At 53.5% G+C, this 20,840-nt stretch overlaps 1 protein-coding gene across 7 annotated transcripts in view; it reads right to left on the bottom strand.

The window, feature by feature from the left end:
• RAP1GAP2 (RAP1 GTPase activating protein 2) overlaps positions 1–20,840 on the bottom strand; it is a 230,349-nt gene that overhangs the window by 5,017 nt on the left and 204,492 nt on the right. For 6 of the 7 annotated variants that reach the window (XM_059379937.1, XM_059379938.1, XM_059379933.1 and 3 more), the window contains 10 exons: positions 18,281–18,352; positions 17,676–17,762; positions 15,997–16,131; positions 9,053–9,190; positions 7,284–7,408; positions 4,723–4,836; positions 4,387–4,504; positions 3,829–3,955; positions 517–593; positions 40–78 (listed from right to left, as the gene is read on the bottom strand). In XM_059379937.1, the coding sequence (XP_059235920.1) occupies positions 70–78; positions 517–593; positions 3,829–3,955; positions 4,387–4,504; positions 4,723–4,836; positions 7,284–7,408; positions 9,053–9,190; positions 15,997–16,131; positions 17,676–17,762; positions 18,281–18,352 (1,002 nt within the window). In that variant the 3' untranslated portion in view covers positions 40–69. The remainder of the gene's footprint in view (positions 1–39; positions 79–516; positions 594–3,828; positions 3,956–4,386; positions 4,505–4,722; positions 4,837–7,283; positions 7,409–9,052; positions 9,191–15,996; positions 16,132–17,675; positions 17,763–18,280; positions 18,353–20,840) is intronic. The other variant, XR_009400375.1, reaches the window with a different exon arrangement.

Raw genomic sequence — 20,840 nt, 5'->3', positions numbered from 1 at the left:
CTTCCCTCATGGCCACAGCACGACAAACACTTGACCCACCTTTGACAAGCGAAGGACTCCTCTTTCACATTAGTGACCCTGTTTCAAGAAAAACCCATACAAGAGTTTTAAATAACTAGACAACATAATCCCCACTGACTGAAGCTTCTGTGCGCTCAGCTCGCAGCTCTCAGGCGAGCTAAGGAAGGGACGTGAGGCCCCAGGAGCCAAGAGTTCCCAACTCACACCTGCATGTGTCTGAGGGTGTGATGCTAACACAGGAGGTGTGGCAGAGGTGGCCAGCACCCCTAGGCCATGTACCATGCATGGTACATGCCTATACCATGTGGGGATTGCGGCATCACCACCAGATCCGACCAGAACTTTCCTTCTCCCAGTGCGCTGTATGAGCCACCCCTTCCTCTGGCCCCCAGGAAAGACAGCTGGCTTTGGGAGGGGGTTGGAAGGTGGGATGAGGGAGGCTCCCTCCCACTCCCCCACCCCCTCCACCCCTACCCTCATGTCCCTAAGCCTTACCGCACTAGAGCTGGCGTGGCTGAGTTTATCAAAGCGGAATTTTAGGTTTGACCTCGGAGAGTTTCTGCTTTTGGGATCTAGGAAAAAGAGAAGTTTCCATGAAAGGTGGGCGGGTCTGCAGAGGTCACTAGGGCTGTTTGGGGGAGTGCAAGTGGGAGGGCCTCCTCTGTCCCCTAGGCACTCCAGGTGACCTGTAGCATTTTATCAGAGCCAACTCTCAAATCTTTAGAAATTTTTAGAAACGTGAGCTGTTTGGTAAACCCAGGAATTTTTTTAAATTAAATTACAGAAACTTATAATTCAATAAATGATATTCACCAAAGATAGTGAATACCCAAAAGGCCCCACTCCCTAATTATTGCACTGATTTTTACTGTTATCAGCTGTCGTTGGGTCACTTCTGTCCGTGGCCATCTGTCCGGCAGCGCACTGCGGGCCAGCGCTCAGCCGTGGTTGAGCCCTCCCAGGATGGAAAGCAGTGGATGCTCCAAAATCAGAGCTTGACCTACTGTTTCATTGTCTAGGCTTCGAATAATGAAGAAAATGTTAAAAAAAAAAAATATACTGATGAGATCTGAAAAGGCGTCGGGTCTGCACCCATTACATTAGGACCAGTACAAACATGGGAGTCAGTTCTCATCTGGCCCTTAAGAATTGGGAGGTGATTCAGCAAAGAAGTGGCTGGCTGGCTTACATTCCTGACAAAAGAGCGATCGTCAGTCGTGTTAGAACTACACCTTGCTGGGGACGCCTGGGTGGCTCAGTCAGTTAAGCAGCTGCCTTTGGTTCAGGTCAGGATTCCAGGGTCCTGGGACTGAGCCCCACATCAGGTTTCCTGCTCAGTGGGAAGCCTGCTTCTCCCTCTCCCTCTGCCTGCTGCCTTCCCTGCTTGTGCTTGCTCGCTCTCTCTCTCTTGCTCTCTCAAATAAAGAAATAAAATCTTTAAAAAAAAAAAATTACACCTTGTTGGTCCTCTGCAATTTTCAGTCATCCACACATAAAGAGGTTAGACAAAGAGCAATCAGAGTGCTTGGTGAGAATCATTTGGCAATATGAGATTTAGAATAATGAAGTCTAATGCAGCGTTACCTGTATCAGTACACAAGTGTGTGTGCACATGCACATGTGTGCCATGGGAAAGCTGGGCGTGGAACATGACCAGCACAGCCCTGGCAGGGGGAGCACTCGGCTTTCTGGCTTTCCTTTGCCTGGGGGAGTTTACAGATCAGTACACTGCAGCCAGAGGCCACTAGCTTCCTTCTGGTGCTTTGGATGAGGGGCTCCAGCCAATACTGTGAGTACCTCTCATTCAGACCTGCCAATCCCCTCTCAGGACCCCAGGCACCCAGATGTGACATGACCGATGATGGAGGATCAGAGACCACAGATGCGGGACATCAGGCCTTCCCAGGGGATCCCCCCCTCCACTTGGCCCCATCTCTCCCCAGATGCAGCCAAGCAGCTTACAACAGGTTCCCAAAGGTCTGCAAACTGACCCCAGTCAGCGGGTCCCCAGCACAGCCTCCATGAGGCTGGCAGCAGGAGGCCAGGGGTTCAGTACTGCACGGGGAAAGGGCAGGACAGCAGCCCATGTGTGGTGCAGGAAATCCAGGAGGGGGTCCTCCTATGCCCCGGGTGACCTTCAGCAAGTGGCAGACCCTCTCGAAACCTCCCACTACTCAGAACCTTATTTGATTTGGTATTTATTTAATATCAAGTAGGAGCCAGGCTTGGTTACAGATTTTTTCATTCATTCCTTCAATATTTAATTACGTCTTATTAAAAATCACGGCATTTATATTAGAACAAGGAGTTCAGGTGTTTGGGGGTTTTACAGAAGGGGAGACTGAGGCTCAGAGAGGTGATCCTGTCCTTGCCCCAGCCAGAACTGGAAGCCAACCCTGCAGCCGCCTAGCACAGGGGCCATGTGACAGGAATGGGCTCTCTCTATGCTTCTATCTTCAGACTCCAGTTTCTCAGCCTCAGCTGATGGATGTTTCGGGCCAGAAAATCCTTTCTTTGGTGGGGGCCTGCTCCATCCTTTGTCGATGTTTAGCGGCATTCCTGACCTCTACCCATCAGATGCAGGGCACTCTCCTCCCACAATCATGAAAAGCAGAAATATCTCCAGATGCTGTCAAATGCGCCCTCGGGAACAGGATGCCCCAGGTTGAGCACTATTAACTACACTATTGTTTTATTCCTGCCATTTAACCTAACCAACATTCAGGTTAACAGTTCTAAGTCTTTGATAACTGTGAGTTCATCTAATCTTCACACAACCAACCACAACGAGGTAGGAACTATTCTGCTCCCTCCAACCTTTGCTTGGGGAAACTGAAGCACAGAAAGGCTCAGTAACCTGCCTGGTGTCACCAGTAAGTCGCATATCAAGGATTTGAATCCAAACCCCACAGTCCTGCACCTGCCCCCACATGATGCTGCCCTCCTCGAGGGCCGGACAAGGCTCTGATTTCTGGGTGATGGTGCCCTACCATACCTATCATGCACGTCCCCTCCAGTGCCAACCCCTCCGCCCTCCCCAGAGCTGTTGCCTCATACTCTGTCTGACCACAGGGATCCCAGAAGCCCCAAGGGCCCAGATTCTTTGCTCTCCCTGAACCCCCACTACTGAGTGGAAGATTTTACCTCCTTGCTATCTCTTGCATCTACATCTTTCTCCGTTGCTCCAGACAGCCCCAACCCACAGCCCAGCCACCCTCACTGCCCACTGTGACCCCTCACTGATCTCCCTTCCTGCCTCCACTGCCCACCCACCCCGTCTACTCAGCCAGCTGCAGACACCTAGTCCAAATGGCACTTCAGTGGCTTCTCTTGCCAGCAGACAATACCCAAGTCCTTGCCAGGGTCTCCACAGCGGCCCCAGCCCAGCATCCTATCTGCCATCTCCTCTCATACCTGTCTCCTCTGCAAACTGCACCCCAAGGAACCACTCACGTTTCCCTCCAGCTGCAACACTCACCCCACTTTGTACCCTTGAACTTGTCATGGCCATCACTGCGGCCCAGGCACCCAGCATCAGGGATGGGGTGTAGCCAAAGAGCCTCCACTTTCAAATCCCAACTCCTCTACCCAATCACTGAGCTTCCAGAGCCTCAGTTTCCCCATGAGTAAGGAGATGATAAGAATACTCTGCGAATAGACAGAACGAGCTAGCAGAGCTTAAGGGCCTAACACTTGGGGGTTGGAGCGGAAACCAGGTGGTAGGGTATGGCTGGAGCTCAAGCCCATGGTCACAACACAGGCCCCGCCCCTCCAGCCCCAGGGCACACAGCCCCAGACCCCACTGACCTGTAGGACTCCGACTCATGATGATGGGGGTGGCTGCGGCCCCCAGGCTGGGGTTCTCGCTGCTCGGAGATGGGCTGTAGACAAACACCTCCTGCTTGAAGGGTGAGGTGGTGGACGGCTGGCTGCTCTGGGGAGAGAGGCTGGGTGAGTGAGGCCAGCTCCAGCCTCAGCGGCCCCACAGGGTGGCCTGTGCCATGGCAGGTCTGACACCAACACTGCCTCCCACATTCCGCATGAACCTGCTCTGTCTTTCTGCTGACCCCAGAAGTGCCCCTGATCCTCTCCTCTCTGGCCAGGAACCCCACAGCAGGGACCCCACTCAGTGTGGCCCCTGGCCCTCTGTTGTTATTCCTATGTCACTCCCAGGGAGAAGAAACAGCTGACTGGCCCATCTCTTTCTTGTTTCCATACCTTCCCTTCCCCGCCTCCCTCCACCCCCATCCCCAGAGCCTGGATGGGGCTCTACCCACAGCAGCTAGTTGAATGCACACAGCCGGAGTCTGGCTGGGCCCAGAGTGCCTCTCCCTGCTCCCCAGGGTTGGAGGGAGCCACACCTACCCCGCTGTCACACTCCTCCATGGCCTCCCCCTCCCCCGCCGTGCTGCTGAAGCTGCTGGTGCTGGAGGATGAGCGGGAGATGTTGGCTCGGCCATTCTCCTTCAACTTTATGAAGGGCCTGTGGGAACGGGAGCGGGACAGGCCTGGTCACTCACCGAGACCATCCCCCAGACAGGTCAGACCTGGCAGTGACTCCTCCTCCCTGTGGCCCCTGCCTGCTGGCTTTTGTGTTTCACAGAGTTCTCAAGGCAAAAAGGCTGGCTCTACCTGGTGCATTCCAGGGCTCCAGGCAGCTCCAGCGGGCCCTGGGCCCTGCCCCCACCCTCGCTCTCTTACTTCTCCTTGTTAGGGCAGATTTCCGGAGAACTGGGGTTGGATGAAGCCTCAGACTTCATCTCCTGAGAAGAGTGTGCACCATCTGGGGTCTTGGGGTTGCTGGATGCACTGTCACTGAGGAAAGAGGAATAAAGAGGGGTGAGGTCTCAGAGCCAGCCCCTAAGCCCCCATCCCACCCCCAGGCCCTAGACAGGCCCAAGCAGCTTTCAGTGCCACAGGGCCTGTGGGGTGACAGCATCCCCTGCCAGAGCACAGCCACCAGGACCTCCATTCCCCCAAGGCCCATTCGAGCTGCAGCGGACAGCAGGGGTCCCTGCTCCCTCAGTGGCTACCGCGGGCTCCTGGGTGAGTCAAGAGAGATGGAGCAAGAGTCCTGGCTGGATGCTTCCAAGCCTATATCCATTCCCCACCGACGCTGGCCATCCCACCTGGCAGGGCTCGAAGTCAAGAGCGGGAGGGCCTATGATGCACTTCCACGGTGGAGGGTGGGGGGAGTAACCCAATGGGCATGCACTCTGTGGCAGGGCAGGCAGGGTCGCTGTGCATGACACCCTTTATACAGACCACAGGACGAGCTCCCTGGAACTGTGTGACAAGGTGGCTGGGAGGGGCATCTTAGCCAATGGGCTACTCTTGGCCAAGGGCTCAAGGGATTCCTTCTGCTGGAGTTTAACAAAGACCAGGTACTGCAGCCCACCATCTGTCCTGTGCCCCCTGCTGGGGACAAGGTGGCCTTGTCCTCAACGCAATTTTTATAGCTTTACTGAGAAACGATCCACATAGAATTTACCCAATTGACAGTGTCTAATTCAATGGTTTTCAGTTTACTCACAGAGTTGTACAACCATCACCACTATCTCATTTTGGAACAATTGAGACTCTCTTAAAGAAACTCCAGACCCACACATAACCGTTCTCTGTCCACCCGCCCCCCACCACCTGGAAACTACAGATCAGCTTTCCATCTCTCTGGATTTGCTGGTTCTGGACAGTTCATATGGATGGGATCAAATGACCTGCTCTGGTCTTTTCTGACTGGCTTCTTTCACTCAGCACAGTCTTTTCAAGGTTCATCCAAGTTGTAGGCATATACATATCTACATATATATAGATATATACATATATATAGGCATATATACATATATATAGGCATATAAAGTAGCAGTACTTTACTGCTTTTTATTGAAAAAAAAATTTTTTTTAATCCCATTTTCCAGAAACACCACATTTTATTTATCCCTTCACTGAGCCATGGACATCTGGATCCTTTCCACTTTGGGCTATTATGAGTAATGCTGCTAGAAACATCTGTGTGCTAGTTTCATGCCGACATACGTATTCTTTCTCTCGGGCGTAGACCAGGAATGGAACTGCTGGGTCATATGGTAACTCCACGTTTAACTCTCCAAAGAGTTGCCAGACTGTTTTCCAAAGCAGGTGCATTAATATCCGATCCTACCAGCAAAGCCCAAGGATTCGAATTTCTCCACATCCTTGCTGACACTTGTCATTACATGTCTTTTTGATGACAACCATCTCAGAGGCATGAGTGCCTCAGTGCACTTTTAATGAGGCTGCTAATGACCTCCTCATTGTCCCCCCAAGCAAGGGTTTAGGCCCTGGTGTAGGGCTTCTCTGCACTTCTGACACGGTGGGCCCTCCCTCCTGGAATTCTTCCTCTCCAGGCTTTCTCGTCTTCCTTCCCTTTCTCCCCTTGTCCTGAGAAACTGGTGTTCCCCCAGGTATTCTACACACTCCCTTGGGGGAGTTGTATTCATTGATCCGTCTTTAAACACCACCTGTGCCCCAGTGACTCCCTTCTGCAGTCAAGGCCTCACTCCTAAGCTCAAGGCCTGCCGTCTGATCACTCAGAATTCTGCACTTCTCTTCTGGGTAGGCCATAAGGACTCTCACAAGTACAGGTTCCAAAGAGAGTTTTTCATCCCCCTCCATGAACTTGCCCTTCACCCTGCATGCCTGAGCTCAGGGGCTGATGCCACCACCATCCAGGGCAGCAACCTGGAAGTCAACCAGGTATGGGGCTTCTGTAGTTCTTGCCTGAGCATAGACCGCAGCATGTAGCAAGCACTCGAACACTGCTTGCTGAATTAAACAACAAATGGGCTCACCATTAAAGGACGAGAAAGACAATTAGCAAGAACAGGTTGTTAAGGATGGTGCAATATGAAAGCTGCTTTTAATAAAAGGGAAAACATTCTAGAAGCCCTAACGTAAGTTCAGGGAACTATCTGGCAGAATCGCAGAAGGCTTCGATAAGAGTGAACATCTGAGTGAGCATTGGGAAAGCATTGGGAAAGGAGTTAAAGAAAAGAAAAGAACCCAAGCAATGTTTCTAGTTTGGGTCCAGACACCACAGACAGTTCTGGAAAGTCCCAAACAGAGCCTGGCCAAATCTGTCTCAGGGGGTGGAGAAGAGGGAGTGACCTAACGCAGGGACCAAGTCTAGAAGGCTGCCATCTACCAGAGCTGCACAAAGCCCTCCCCAAGGCTGGGCATCTGGCAGTGGTGGCAGGACCCACAAACACATGCTGGACAGTTACCATCGTGTCCGGCCATCGCCTTGGCCTTCAGAGCCTGTGTGCAGCCGGGGGAAGAGCCCTGACCGCCGCTTGATGGGGCTCCGTGACTGGTTCTTCGCCGCTGCTGCTGCCGACGCCGCCGGAGGCTGTCAATGAAACCACCGAAATGAGTGCCCACAGCCCACCTCGGACCCCGACTCCTTCCTCTCACCCCCTTTTCTGGTCTACAAACAGCTCCTGCAACCCCCAAGTCTACAGGAGATCCCAGAAAATAGGGAGGCCGCATGGGAGGCTAGGATCTACGCAACAGGGGCTGAGACCCCAAGACTCCTGCCATGGCAGCCTGTTCCCCTGTGTGCTTAAGCCAAAGCTCGTGGTCCCACGTAATAATCACCAAAGACCAAAATTCTTGGAGGAACAGGGGTCAAGGCCACCATAAAGACAGCCCGGCATACCAAGGTCAGGGTGTTTCAGGGGGTCAAAGACTGAGAACCACACGGCTGAGGGGGCCCTGGGAGAGACCTGGTCCAACCTCTTGCTTTACCACTGAGGAAGCTGAGGAGCCAAAGGACAAGGGGATTGGGCAAAGGTCACAGAGCAAATTGATGGCAGGAAAGGGACGAGAACTCAGGACTCTGACTCTCCTTCCATTCCTCACAAATAAGTGGGTCCAAGCCAGGCATCTCTATAACAAGATGGAACAAGAGCAGCAAAGCCAGGTCCACAGGCCAAAGGAACCTGCTGAGAACCCACCAAGAACGTGGCTCTGTGTCAGCACATGCGGGGGGATGAGCACGGGACTGAGGAAAGGGAGACTGCAGTCATTCTTCAAAGCCCACCAGGCATCTAAATAGGCCCCAATCTCCTCATCCTCAGAACAGGGATAACTGTCCCGCCCTGCTCCTTTCATAGACCCTCTCGGTGGAACAAGATAGCAGCTGTGAAAATATCTGGTAAGTTCAATGAATTATGTAAGATCACTTAGAACACTAATCCTGAGTATCAAGGTAGGTGTATTCTATTTGAAAAGAAAAGAAAACCCTTGTCTATATAAATCCAAAGTCACTTTGTTTTTTATAAATGGACCAACTATGTGGTTCCTTCACCTGGCCAGTTGCTTGTGCAAGGAGACCAGGCCCAAACCCACAGCCACACCAGGCTCCGGCCTTGGGAACTGCACACACAGTGATTAACAGCAAAGACTGGGTCAGGGAGACATGGATTCAAATCCCAGCCCTTCAGCTTAGCTAAGGGCCCCAGGGCAGGTTACTAAGCCTCTCTGGGCCTCCTTTCCTCAAGTCTGAAATAGAGAATACATCAGTTCCCACTTCAAATAGCTGTTATGAGGATCAGATGAGAGAATGTCCATGAATTACTTCGCTCAGTCCCTAGTGCACAGCAAGGTGGGTTGGCTACTGTGATCGTTAATAAAAAAGTGAGGACACCCCTCCTGAGTCCCAAGACACTGGGCAGAGAAGTATGCCCCAGAACCACTCTAAGCGGTGAGCCCCAAAAAGGAGGCCCAGGTGTCAAGGGAACTCCCAGAACAGGACAATGGGTGGGCTTCTAGTCTGGGCCAGCTGCAGCAGTGCCTGGGATAGAGACTGTGAATCACAGGCAGGGCCTAGGGTCACCCTCAAAGAGCCTCGATCTCCCCAGTCCCTGCTCTGGACTCCCGGCCCAAGCCTGGGTGAACAGACCCTCCTTCACAGGCCTGGGGCAGGGATGGGGGGCCAGAAGAGGCACCCTCCCTGGGAACCATGTGCTGCCCCAGGGCCCGAGGCACTCACCGAGAAGGTAGTCTTGGTGACCTCCATACTGTTGTGTGAGATGCCCCCACTGAGGCTGCCAGGGATGCCCCCGCTGTGTTGCTTTTTCTGGCTGCTCACCATGGTCTCCATGGAGTGGCTGCGCACACGGATGGCCCTCTGCAGGGAAAAGCGACAGGGACCTGATCGATGGCGCTCAGCCCACCAGATGCCCCTGTCCTCCCAGGGGTTCTTTAGATACAGCCCTTCGCTTGGGCACGCTTGGGCACGCTCAGGCCACACAGGGCCCTGTGCCCACTTAGGACCACCAAAGAGCAAAGGGCACGTCGGCAAACAGTGACACATCCAGGAGGGAACACCAAGATGGTCAGGACTTGCTGGTCCACGTGCATGGATAAGAACAGCTATAGTCAAGAATGCTTTGAGACTACAGCAGGGACAGGCCTGGGAGGTGATGACTGCACCTCCAGCCCACTCTGCAGGTCTCTGCTGTTCTGGTACCAGACCCAAGAGTGGTGACCACAGTGAGGACAGCTAGTTAACATAGAGCGAATCCTCCCACAGGCCCTGGGCTTTAGAGAACTGCCCTAATTTTAGGAACACATCTGGTTCCCCTGACTGGATGCTCCTTAAGACAGAGGTCAGGCCTGACCTCTGACTCCTCTCCTGAGACTCCCCTGGTCCCGGCACAAGGACAGACACATGGGCAGCACGCGGAAAAGAAGAGTAGCCACGTTTACTGGGGACTTATGATCGCCAGACTCTCTGCGAAGAGCTCAAATGTAATCTCACCACTAGTCCATGGTGTGGATCTCCTCCAACCCATCTCACAGCTAAGGCTCGGAGAAGCCAAGGGACCTGACCAGGGGCCCCCAGCTAGTAGGAGGTAGAACAGAGGGCAGACACATGCCAAGATACACAAATGGAGGTATGTGTTCCTCACATAAAATGGCCATCCCCACCATATTCCTCAGTGGCAGAACTGATGTCTTGTCCAATTTCACCTCTTCTTCAGTGGAACAAGGGGCTAAATCAATCAGTCTAAGGTGGTTGCCAAATCTCTCCCCTTGCTAGTGGGGCCTGAGGGGATGGTGGCTGGGAGCTCGAGGATGGCCAAAGAGAGGTGACATTCTGCACCAGAACTGCAGTAGCCACCCTGGGGTGTGGGGATCAAGCCCATGGGATGAAGGCAACAAGCCAAGATGGCAGAGTGGGGAAGGGAAAGAATCTGGATGCCGAGGACCCCACAGAGCCATAAGTCACCCCAAGCCTCCTCGTTAAGTGGGCTCGTGGATTTTCCTTACTGTGGGAGCCGGCTGAGATCCTCAGGAATGCAGTTTCAGAAAACTACCTCAGAAGGATAACAGTATGGATGTGGGGAGCCAATTCAGGAAGAACGGCCATCTGCAAACACGGCCGCCCTGGAGACTCACTACTTTTGCAAATGAGGCACAGAGCCCCCCAGCCTCCTGCCCCTGATGGGTGACCTCCAGCCCCTCCTGGGTGAGTCAAAGACACCGCTTGAGGGACATCATGGCTCTCCCTTTCTAAACCACAGAAGAGAATCGCCTAGCAACAGTTTGCAGCCCATACATTCTATTCATTCCAGCACAACATTAAGTCAACATTAAGTCGCACACCCTTTGAAAAACTGAGAGCAGGACCGGTTGTGGCACCACACTAAGATAAACACTGGGATAAACAGCAAGGTTCCAAAAAAAAAAACCCGAAACAAACAAACAAACAAACAAACCAGCAAGGTTCCTTAAGTGAGTCAGTTCTCCATAAACCTCAGCCCCGTGACATTCTGCTGGGGCCCTTGTGGGTGCCGCCACCATCAACGATATCGTGTGTGTTCTGACACATTCCTCACGGTCTCTTTCCAAGAAAGACCAGCTGTTGTGTGCTAGGATCTGGTCTACAGAGCTTCACAGATGCGGACTTACTGAATCCCTGCACCTCTTAGAGGCAGACAGGACAGGTACTCACAGAAAAGGTCCTTAAAGGCCAAGGAATGATCACCCAAGGTCACACTGCATGATTGAAACTAGGACCTAAACCCAGGCCCCTGGGCTCCAGATGAAAGGGTCCCTGGTATCCCAAAAAGGGGTCGAGATTGAATACCAAATTAAACTGGTAGTTGGAGAATTAGAAATCAAGGGCTCCTAGCCTCTTCTCCAAAAAAAGTCTCCAGGGCTGATGTTAGGAAGGATGTTTTCTCCTCAAATGACCTTGGTGCTGCTGTCTGAGTCAGCAAGGAATCTAAGGAAACAATGGGCTGGCAGAGAATCCCTGGGATGGGCATGGTGGCCATCTGCTTGCTGCTTGAAGCTAACAGAAAGAGGGCTGCATCCTGGTCTTCCCAACACCATGTACGAACCTCTCTGGCACATGGCCTCCTCGTCTATACAATGTGGTCATGGTCCTGCGTGAGGACGTTGGGAGATCATGCATGCCAGATGCCTGGTGTACAAGCCGCCCGCTGGGGGGCCATCTCTCCCCCCACCCACTCTGAGGGATGGAGCTGAGGGACACAACGGCTAACTCAAAACCTTGACATGAAGCCTGAGTTGGACAAAATCACCCAGTGATATGGTCTGAAGTATTTCACGTTTCAATGTGATGTTGAGCTGGAAACACTAGCCTTCTCAAACCGGGCAGAAAAGTCAGGGAAAGGGCCAAGAAGAGAATGGAGAGACTCCCCTCCGCTTGCGTCTTCCCAAGACCAGGCTGCTCTTTACGTTCAAAACTGCCTTTTCCCATGGTAGAGAGCCTGACCTTGGAAAGGTCTTCTGTGCACTGAGCTGAAGTCTTACCAGTTGTAGAGCGTGGAGTCTTGGGCCAGTCTGTTTCGTATCTCACCCAACCGTCCCTCAACTGTCTGAGGACACCACTGTCCCCAAGAGTCTGCTCTCTTCCCAGTTGACCACCTCTGGTTCCGGTGTCCCTCCTCAGTCTGGATGGTTTTCCAACCCTCAGCTCAGCCCACAGCTTACCTCTGAACAGGCTCTCCTTTGGGCAGGGGGCAAGAAAATAGACATGGTGTCACTTTCTCTTTATCACTGCATGTCGGGCAGGGATAGGAGCTACTAGTTAGCATTATGCAGGGAACAAGTCTCTTCTGGGCCCAGCACAGGCCTTGCTTCTTATGGGTTTGTGCTTCCTTATGCTTCCAGATGGGTTTTGGGAGTTGTTTCAATTCCACAAATTTAATGGACACGGAGCACAGACATGAGCACTAAGCGGGGGGTGGTGACAGGATGCTTATCAGGCAAGCAAAAGAGAGAGGGCAGCTTAGGGAGAAAGTTGCCAACTGCTTGCCTCCTGAGATCACACCTAATTGGGAGGCACCCTGAGGGACCTTGAGGACTGGAACGGGGTCTTCTGTTCCGCCTAGAAGGGCAAATAAAGAATAGAGGTTGACAGGAGAGGGCAATGTTCCCTCACATCTGCACAGACCAGAGCTCTGACCCGTGGGCCACTCAGGCTGCCCCAGCTGCCCCAGCTCCAAACCCAACTGGGGGTTGGAGCACACTGGCACCTTAACTGCCACTACCCCCCCAGAGTTCTGGGAGAAATGCACCTGCAGTGGTCCTGTTTGCCATGGTCCCCATTCTGTCCCTGGGCCTCTTCCTCCCTGGTCCTCCATTTCCCCTTCTGCACGATGACATTAATGGAGGACTGGGCTAGCTCCCCGTTTCTCAAAATGTGGCTCACACGTGCTTTGCATATAGATCATGTAGGAGCGCTACTTTTTCTTTTCATTACAGACCAATAAAAACTGCATCAACAGCTAGCAGTGATAGAGAATGGCATTTGAGAACAACGGTCTAGAGATCAATACTTTTCAAAGGTGAATAACATAGAGCTCTTTTATAAAGGAAAATATTTCTGCAAGACCAAGAATCCATCCACAGACTCCCCCTACCCCCCAACAGTGGTCCCACCGACTGCATTTGCAAGATACCTTCTTATGCCACACAAATTCTTTTCATTGTGAGTTTCAGTGCAAAAGTTTGGTCTCTATAATTGGAAATATGTATATTTTTAGATTATCATCTAAGTGAAAATGCAAAAATTTTAAGTGTTGGTAGAACTGGCAGATTCCTGAGACTATCTCAAAGCACTCAGTTTGAGAAGCAGGTCTGGACATCCATAAACCAACTGTTCCAATTCTCATGGAAGAAAAGCTTAAATGACAGCCAGCAGAATCGAAGTGAGAAGGGAGGACTAGCCTGCCTGCATGGTGGGAGGTGCCGGGCAGCACTATCTAGGGCAGCGATCAGTCTGCTTCCTGGAAGAGGGAAGAACCATCCCAAGAGGCCAGGGGAACGGATGGCCGAGACTGCTTTTAGTCCTGGGAATTCCCAGTTGTTTCCACAGGAGATGAGACCTTTCACCAAAAGGAGACAGAAAACACAACTTTTTCTTCTGGAATCATTCTGTGCACTTGTTCCAAGAGGGATCCTTTGGAGGTGTGGGTAAGGAACTCCATGAGGAATGAAGAAATACCAAAATGAGTGGTTTCCTGAACTAGTTCAGACCTTAGACCTGGCCACAGGCACAGCCCAGGAATCCGAAAACCCCAGGATCCCCAGGTTCCATGCTGCTGTGCTGGCTGGCCCCTAGCTTCGGCCTCCACAGCCTGGGAGATGAGACGGTCATGGTGGAAGGGACAGGGCAAAAGAGCCCATGTTCCCAACTCTGGCAAGCTCATCTTAATGATCAGAGGCCTGAAGGCTTACTCTGTGTCACTGCTGGTGACAGCCCCTCCTTCACGCGGTAAGAGCTACCTCAGGGACAGGCGTGGAAGCAGAAGGCACAAGCGAGCTATCTTCATCTGCAAGTGGAAGGAGTAAGGGCTGAAAAAGAAAAGGCCCTGGACTATTGGATCAAAGACGAGTAACGATAAAGTCTTGAAGCCTCTCCCCTCCTAGAGACCCCTTCAGTTGGAGCCCCAGGAGTCAAGGGCAGATCAACAGCTTCTCCTCCAGAGGCAGGGGACCAGACAAAAGGCTTCAGGCCGCCCTCCTTCAAGACCCCCAGCTCACGTGTAGCTGCTGGGCCATTTTCTCCATGGGCACCATGGGCAGTGTCCAGAGCCCGCAGGCTTTTCTAGTTTATAAAAACCTTTGAAACTTGAGAAAAAAATCACGGTGAACTTCCAAATACAGAAAGAAACTTGCAAAACTGAAAACAACACACTCTACTTTAAAACCTGCAAACTATGCCACATGATGGCAGCTGAAGCCATATATAAATTCCAGTGGGACGTGGGAGCATTGTGATCTTCTGGAGGGGTGGAGCCTAAACGGGTGTTCCCATTTACGGGGCCTCACTCCCCACCCCACCACCACTGGGCTAGCTGACCTGGCACCTTCTTTCTTCCCCAGCCCTTCCCCTCCCTCACACCCCTTTCCTCTTGATCTCCACTTTCTCCTATTTTGCCCTGGCTGCCGCTGTCCATGAGGCCTGAAACAGATGCCCCAGGAGTGTCCCACCAGCCTGGACAGGCAGCTCAGCTCCCACCCTCCTACCCCCGCCCCTGGAGGGATATCAGCAGCTGCCCCAAAGGGGGGCCAACTGAGCTGTGCCCTGCTCTCTGCAAGGCCAGCTGAGCTGCCAGGGACAGACCCCAGGCTTGCCCAGGCATGGGTGGAATCTTAATGGACCTGGGAACCAGGGGCAAGACAGTGGAGAAGATGGGTTCTGCAATCCAGCAGACTCGGATTCAAATTACTTTGTCTCTTTAAGCCTGCATTTCCTCATGTATAAAATGACATGCATGACTCCTAAAACAGGAATGAATTAGTATCGCCATCAGAATGGCCTTCCTCACAGGGCACAGGAGGCACTGTGAGGCCTCACATGGGACGGTGCGTGTTCAGCATCCACCGGAGCCAACACCAGCCGCTGACACTCTCACTGAGCATCCAGTGTCCCAGGCAATGCGCACTCTCCCAGTCAGCAGGTCTTATTTCGGGGATCTCCTGTGGCCACTCCAGAGGTCCAATCTATCACTCCCATGTTGTAGAGGAGAGAGCCATAGCTCAGAGATGCAGATCACACCGAGCTGGGATTCTAACACAGGCACACAGTGTCCCGTTACCAGTCACTCTGCAGTGGGCAGTCCAGCAGAATGCTAACCTAAGAACCAGAAAACCGGAGCTGTTCCTCTACCTCTAAGTAACTGTAAGGTGTTGAGCAGTCCTGCCACCTCCCTTAGCTGGTTCCCACCGTGTGCGTGTGGGAATGATGAGATCTGCCGCTCTGAGAGCACAGGAGAACAGTCAGAGTTGGTGCTGGCTATTGGGGCTGTGTGGACCACAGAGCACTCAGTAAGCGTGGGACGATACACCCCCTGTAGCTCACGCTGGCTCAGGGGCTGGCCAAGCTCTACTTGAATACCTCCAGGAACTGGAAGCTTACTGCTTCTCTTAGCAGCTTGTTATGTTATGACTGGAAGTTCTTCCTTTTGCGAAGTCCGAAGGGAGTTACTTGTCTGTAACTCCATCGCACTGGCCCTGGCCAGGTCCTCCAACACCCTGCCAGCTAGAAGAACTCATGGCAGTACCACACACTGGCTGCTAAAGACCCCGAAGACTGTGTCCTTGCTCGGGTCCTCCTGCCCTGGGCTCCTCATCCTGACACAGAAGATGACACTGAAGGCAGTAATGTGCCTGGTTTGTACCGGCTACTCTCCCACTGCTAACTCTCTCCCTGTCCCTGCTTCTCAGACTCCCTGGGCCCAGAGGTCATGATCTACATCAAGGAAGGATGGAGAGGACGCTGGAGACACCGCTGGCTGCTCTGACGGCTCACGCTTCCTGAGGCCCCGCCCTCTGCCAACACTGCAATGCTGCCATGAGGGCTCTAGGGACAGGACCCCATGGACCTTGGGCCCTTTCCCTTGTGCATTCCCCCACCCCCACCGTGCAATATGCCAGCCACTCTTGTGCCCATACCTTGAAAGACTCCAGGAATCCCCCATGGCCCCCATTCTCAAACTTGTCCTCTTCTGGGCCCAGTCCCAGCATAGCCTGAGTGTGGCTGTGAAGCTCATCGTGGAGGTTGTCCAGCAGGGCGGCCCTCGTCCGGTCCTAAAAGGAATGAGGGTGGAGATTACAGGGTGGGCATGGAGGAGGAGAGAGGTGTGTCCTCTCCTGGGGGCTGCCGACACCTAGCCACCAGCATCTGGGGGACAGTGTGGACCGAGGGCTCCATGCTCACAAACACTGCAGTTACCAGGAAAGCTCTGTGGCTGGCCTCTGATCTCTCCCCACCCTCTCTCCATGGGCCACCCCACAGCTCTACCCTGCCGACTCCCAGCTCAGATCTCTGCCTCAAGCTCCACAGCCTGGTGTACCCAACTGCCTTCACTGCTGGTCTCCATCCAGGTGCTAGGCCAGGGCCATGCGTTCAACCTCCAGGGGGCACCATTCACACATGCCAGCAGCAGCCCCTGTGGGCACCTCCAGATCAGCAGAATCTCACAGACCTAGTCTCCCAAAGGCCCCCAGGTCAGTGAAGGGCCCCAGCAAAAGACCCAAGAGCTACCCAACCATTCCACTTCGCCCTACCCTAGACACAGGATCCTGACCCCAGACCATTTTCTCCTGCAGCCCGTGTGAGCAAGCTGCCCTCATCCGTCCTGGGTTCCTTTTATTTTTTCCCTTTTTTTTAAGATTTTATTTATTTATTTGACAGAGAGAGAGACACAGTGAGAGAGGGAACACACGAAGGGGCAGAGGGAGAGGGAGAAACAGGGAGCAGAGGAAGGAGCCTGATGCTGGGCTCGATCCCAGGACCCTGGGATCATGACCTGTGCCCAAGGCAGACGCTTAAGGACACCCAGACACCCCTGTCCTGGGATCCTATAACAGCTTTAACCTGCCACCCTTCCTGCCCTCCTCCCTAGCGAGCTGCTCTTCTCATTGCCGCCAGAGTAATCTAACACACAAAGCAAACCATTACTCTAAGTACTTTATGAGCACCTCATCACTTCTCAAGTTCAAAGCCCTTCCTGACCTGACCCAAACAACACCTCCACTGAGTCTCCACCCCAACATGAGTCCTCCTCTCAGGCCCCCCTCACACCCTTAAAAGTCATGCTCTGATCTGCCTGGCCTTTGCCTATTGCTGTTTCCCATGCCTGGAATAGCCCTCCCCAAGCTTTCCTCCTGGCAAAAGGCTCTTCAGAGATCCAGATCCAGCAGCTCAAGGGCCACCTCCTCCAAGAAGCCCTCTGAACACATCCCAGTTCTTCAGGGGCAGAAGCAGTCACAGCCCCTGTGCTGGCCTCCATCATGGCCTGGTGCCAACAAGTACCATAACCAGTCTCTTAAGTAATGGCCCCTTCCCAGCAGCCCAAGTGCTCTGGAAGGCAGAAACCAGGCCTCACTTACCCCTGTATCACAGGGAAGAGAACAGAGCCTGGCACACAGCAGGTGCTCAATAAATGACTGGTGAATGGTTGGCTATACCTAAGGTTTAGGTGGAGACCTAAGGTTGGCTGAAGGCTTAGAGGGGTGGGCAAAGACAGTGCTCCTCGCCTCAAGCACCCCCAAGAACAGACCCCCAGGAGAGGCTGGCTAACAAGCAGCCAGGAAGGCAGGAGGAAGACGTCCAGAAACAGCGCTCTCACCTCCAGCTTCGCAAACTTGTCTGACTTGCAGCAAGCGTTCTCTGCGTTGGTGAGCTTGGTGAGCAGAAACTCCCTGAACTCCAGGCCCTGGAACAGACAAGAAGCTCTGCAACTCCACTGGCCCCAAGTGTGGCTGAAAGAGCTTTCAGCCACAGGAACAGGTATGCAGAACAGGGGTTCTAGGAAGACCCCCTAAAGGATCCCCTTCTGACATGTGGTCATCTTTTAGCCCAGACCAGGACCACCTGCTAAGATGCCAAATGGTGGAAACCAGGTGTCCGGGTCCCAAGAAATCAATCCCCCACACACTGTTTCCATGACTGGAGGCCAGTCTTGCTGAGGCTGCTTGGACTGTGGCATACATGTGAAAACCCTTCTTCTCCCATAAAGGCAACCCTGGAGTCAAATACCCTGACAAGGGGTGTTGTGCTAGGCCAGACTGGCAGCACAAGGAGAGGCGAGAGAGACCCCCCAAGGGAGGAGATTCCCCCAAGCCTGCCAAAGGGGCCTCTAGCCCAGATTTAGCCCCCACTCCAGCCACTGCCACTCAGATCCTGAAACCTGGAGCCTTGGAGAAGAGAAGAACGGAGAGGGGAAGTTCTTACCTTCTGGAAAACAGGAGGGCTAGGCAGAGGGGGGCCAAAGGCAGGCACATCTTCCCGGGCTGTGACTGAGACCTGAAACAGAGTCTTGGTGTGGGCGAGGAGGGAGGAGATCCAGCCTGAGGATGATAACGCTTCCCGAGCCCTGGCCCTAGGGACGTCCACGGCTCACAGCACATGTCCTCCCTACCCCAAATTCAAATACAAGCTCCCGTGAGCACTCACCAGCAGGGCCAAGCAGCTGCCGCTACAAGCAGACCCAAGCTGCACAAAGCCATCCACACGCTCTCGTCTGCCTTCCTGGAGGCCGGCAGGGAGTCTGGCAAGATGACTGCCCAGGACTGAGCAGTTGCCTGGGCCCCGGCTTCTACTGCAGTACAAATGCCCAGGAGACCTTTTCTGGTTACCTCATCTGACTGGATATTAATCCCACGGAGACGGCGAAGTGAGAACTGTTGACCCTGTTTCACTGATGAGGAAACAGAGGCCCAGAGACTGGGGCCATCCAGATTTCCCGACCCTGCCATGGGGTTTGTTTCCCACAATACTGACTCCTGAACCTGGCCCTACAGCAGAATCACTGAAAGTGGTTGAAAAATAAATACCGACTGCATGGGCTCCACCCCAAACCTCCTGAATCACAAGCTCTGGGACGGAGCCAGTAATGTGCAACAATTATGTGCTCCTCGGAGCCTCGGTGCAGTGGGTAAACTAGTGCTCTGGCGCCCTGACCCCACATGCGGGGTCAGACAGTCCAGGCGAGGCTTGAACTAATGGAGCGCCAGGGCCCAGGCTGGCAGCTATGGGTCGGGGGGACATCAAGGCACTCTGCACAGGGCGCCCCAGGCTCTAGGCGTGCTGTACCCTTCTGGCAAGCCCAGGGAGGTGGGAAATCATGGAGTGAGAGCACCCAGGTACTCTATGGGGGGGGCTCCCAGGCTCAGGACAGACCCTACATGCCAGCAGCTCTCCCTGTGTGGAGATGCCCTGGTTTTACCTGTTCTCAGCCCACAGGGCCACAAGCCTCTCTGGAGACTCTGCCCGCTCCCTTTCCCAGACAGCCGCTGACGTGAGCCTGGCTCTGGCACACTGCCAGCCTCCCTGGCCTATGAAGTAGGGCAGATGCAGGGATTCTGCTAGACCAGGCGAGCAGGCAGCTCGGAGCCCAGCCAAGGGAAGGCCCTGCCAGGCTCTGGAAGGAAACAGTGGGAGAGAGCTGGTCAGTACAGCTTTCCCTCCCCAAGCTAAGGCTGTCTGCATGCCTGGAATTAAGAAATGGTGTGTGCTCAGCTGACAGGATTTCAGGCTGTTTCCTACTGCCAAACACAGTCCCCCAGCACCACCCACTGTGCACAGGAATCTGGAGGGGGGTGGTAGGAAGGTACCTGGGAAGAGGTCAGAGGTCAGGCCTCTGCCTTCTTACCACCCCAGTGCCCCCACTCCAGCTTGTGCTAGAGTGGTCTGTCGTGGCTGGCTAAGGAGCTTTAGTCATCCATTGGCCCAATCTCCCAGCCAGATAAGCCCACCACAGAAAAGCAGGGGACAGGACCCTTCCTGGTGATAGACGTGCATCGTCGTCTATCCCCACAGGGTTCCCTCTCCTGACCCCTTTCCAGCACAGTGCCTGGGTCTTTGCTGTTTTTTTGTTTTGTTTTGTTTTGTTTTGTTTTGTTTAAGATTTTATGTATTTATTTGACAGAGTCAGTGAGAAAGGGAACACAAGCCAGGGGGAATGGGAGAGGAAGAAGCAGGCTTCCTGCTAGTAGGGAGCCTACTGAAGGGCTCGATCCCAGGGTACTGGGATTATGACCTGAACCAAAGGCAGACGCTTAACTTAATGACTAAGCAACCCATACGTCCTGCTGTTCCCTTCTCCTGAGGACAGGTGCGTTGCTGGGTGGAACCAGAAGCTGCCAGAACACAACCCCACCTTCCGTTTTCTAAAGTCCATAGGCGTCTCCCAGCAGGGGGCAGAGCAGGGCTGAGAGAGGATGGAAAGCAGGAGGCGGCTTGGGCCATGAGGACAAGGATACACCAGGGAGGTGGGGCACCTCCCAGGACTGCAAACCTGAGATGCCACAGCAGTGCGGCCTGGCAGGCTTCACGATCTGTGCCGGGGTGCTCAAGCACCAGATCAGCGGGGAGGGGAAGGGCATACCCAGACAGGCCCCCTCCCCAGTGGTGTGCTTTGCATAGGGTTCCAGAGACCTCTGTAGGATTTCAGAATCAGGGCCAGTGCGAACTCAGACAGGAAGAGAGGGAGTCTGAGTGATGGCTCAGCTTCCAACAGGGCAGAATAGGGACAAAATTCATGTCTGAAAAATCATGCAATGTAACCTTTTATGTACACCGGAGTCTGGGAGCCAAGTCCCCACCTGCTCCGACGGCTCAGGGATGCAGAACAGGTAAGCCTGGACATCGACTCTGACTCCACCACTTCTGGGCTCTGTGGCCTTGGGCCTTAAGCAACTTAAGCTCTCAGCCTCAATTTCCTTCCTAGGAAATTGGGCTAGGAATAGGCTACTCCTATTCCCCCGAATTGGCCTATTCCTAGGAATAGGGC

The sequence above is a fragment of the Mustela nigripes genome, chromosome 16 (genome assembly GCF_022355385.1).
Source record: "Mustela nigripes isolate SB6536 chromosome 16, MUSNIG.SB6536, whole genome shotgun sequence".
Lineage (NCBI taxonomy): Eukaryota > Metazoa > Chordata > Mammalia > Carnivora > Mustelidae > Mustela > Mustela nigripes.
This window is presented reverse-complemented; position numbering and strand designations above follow the sequence as displayed.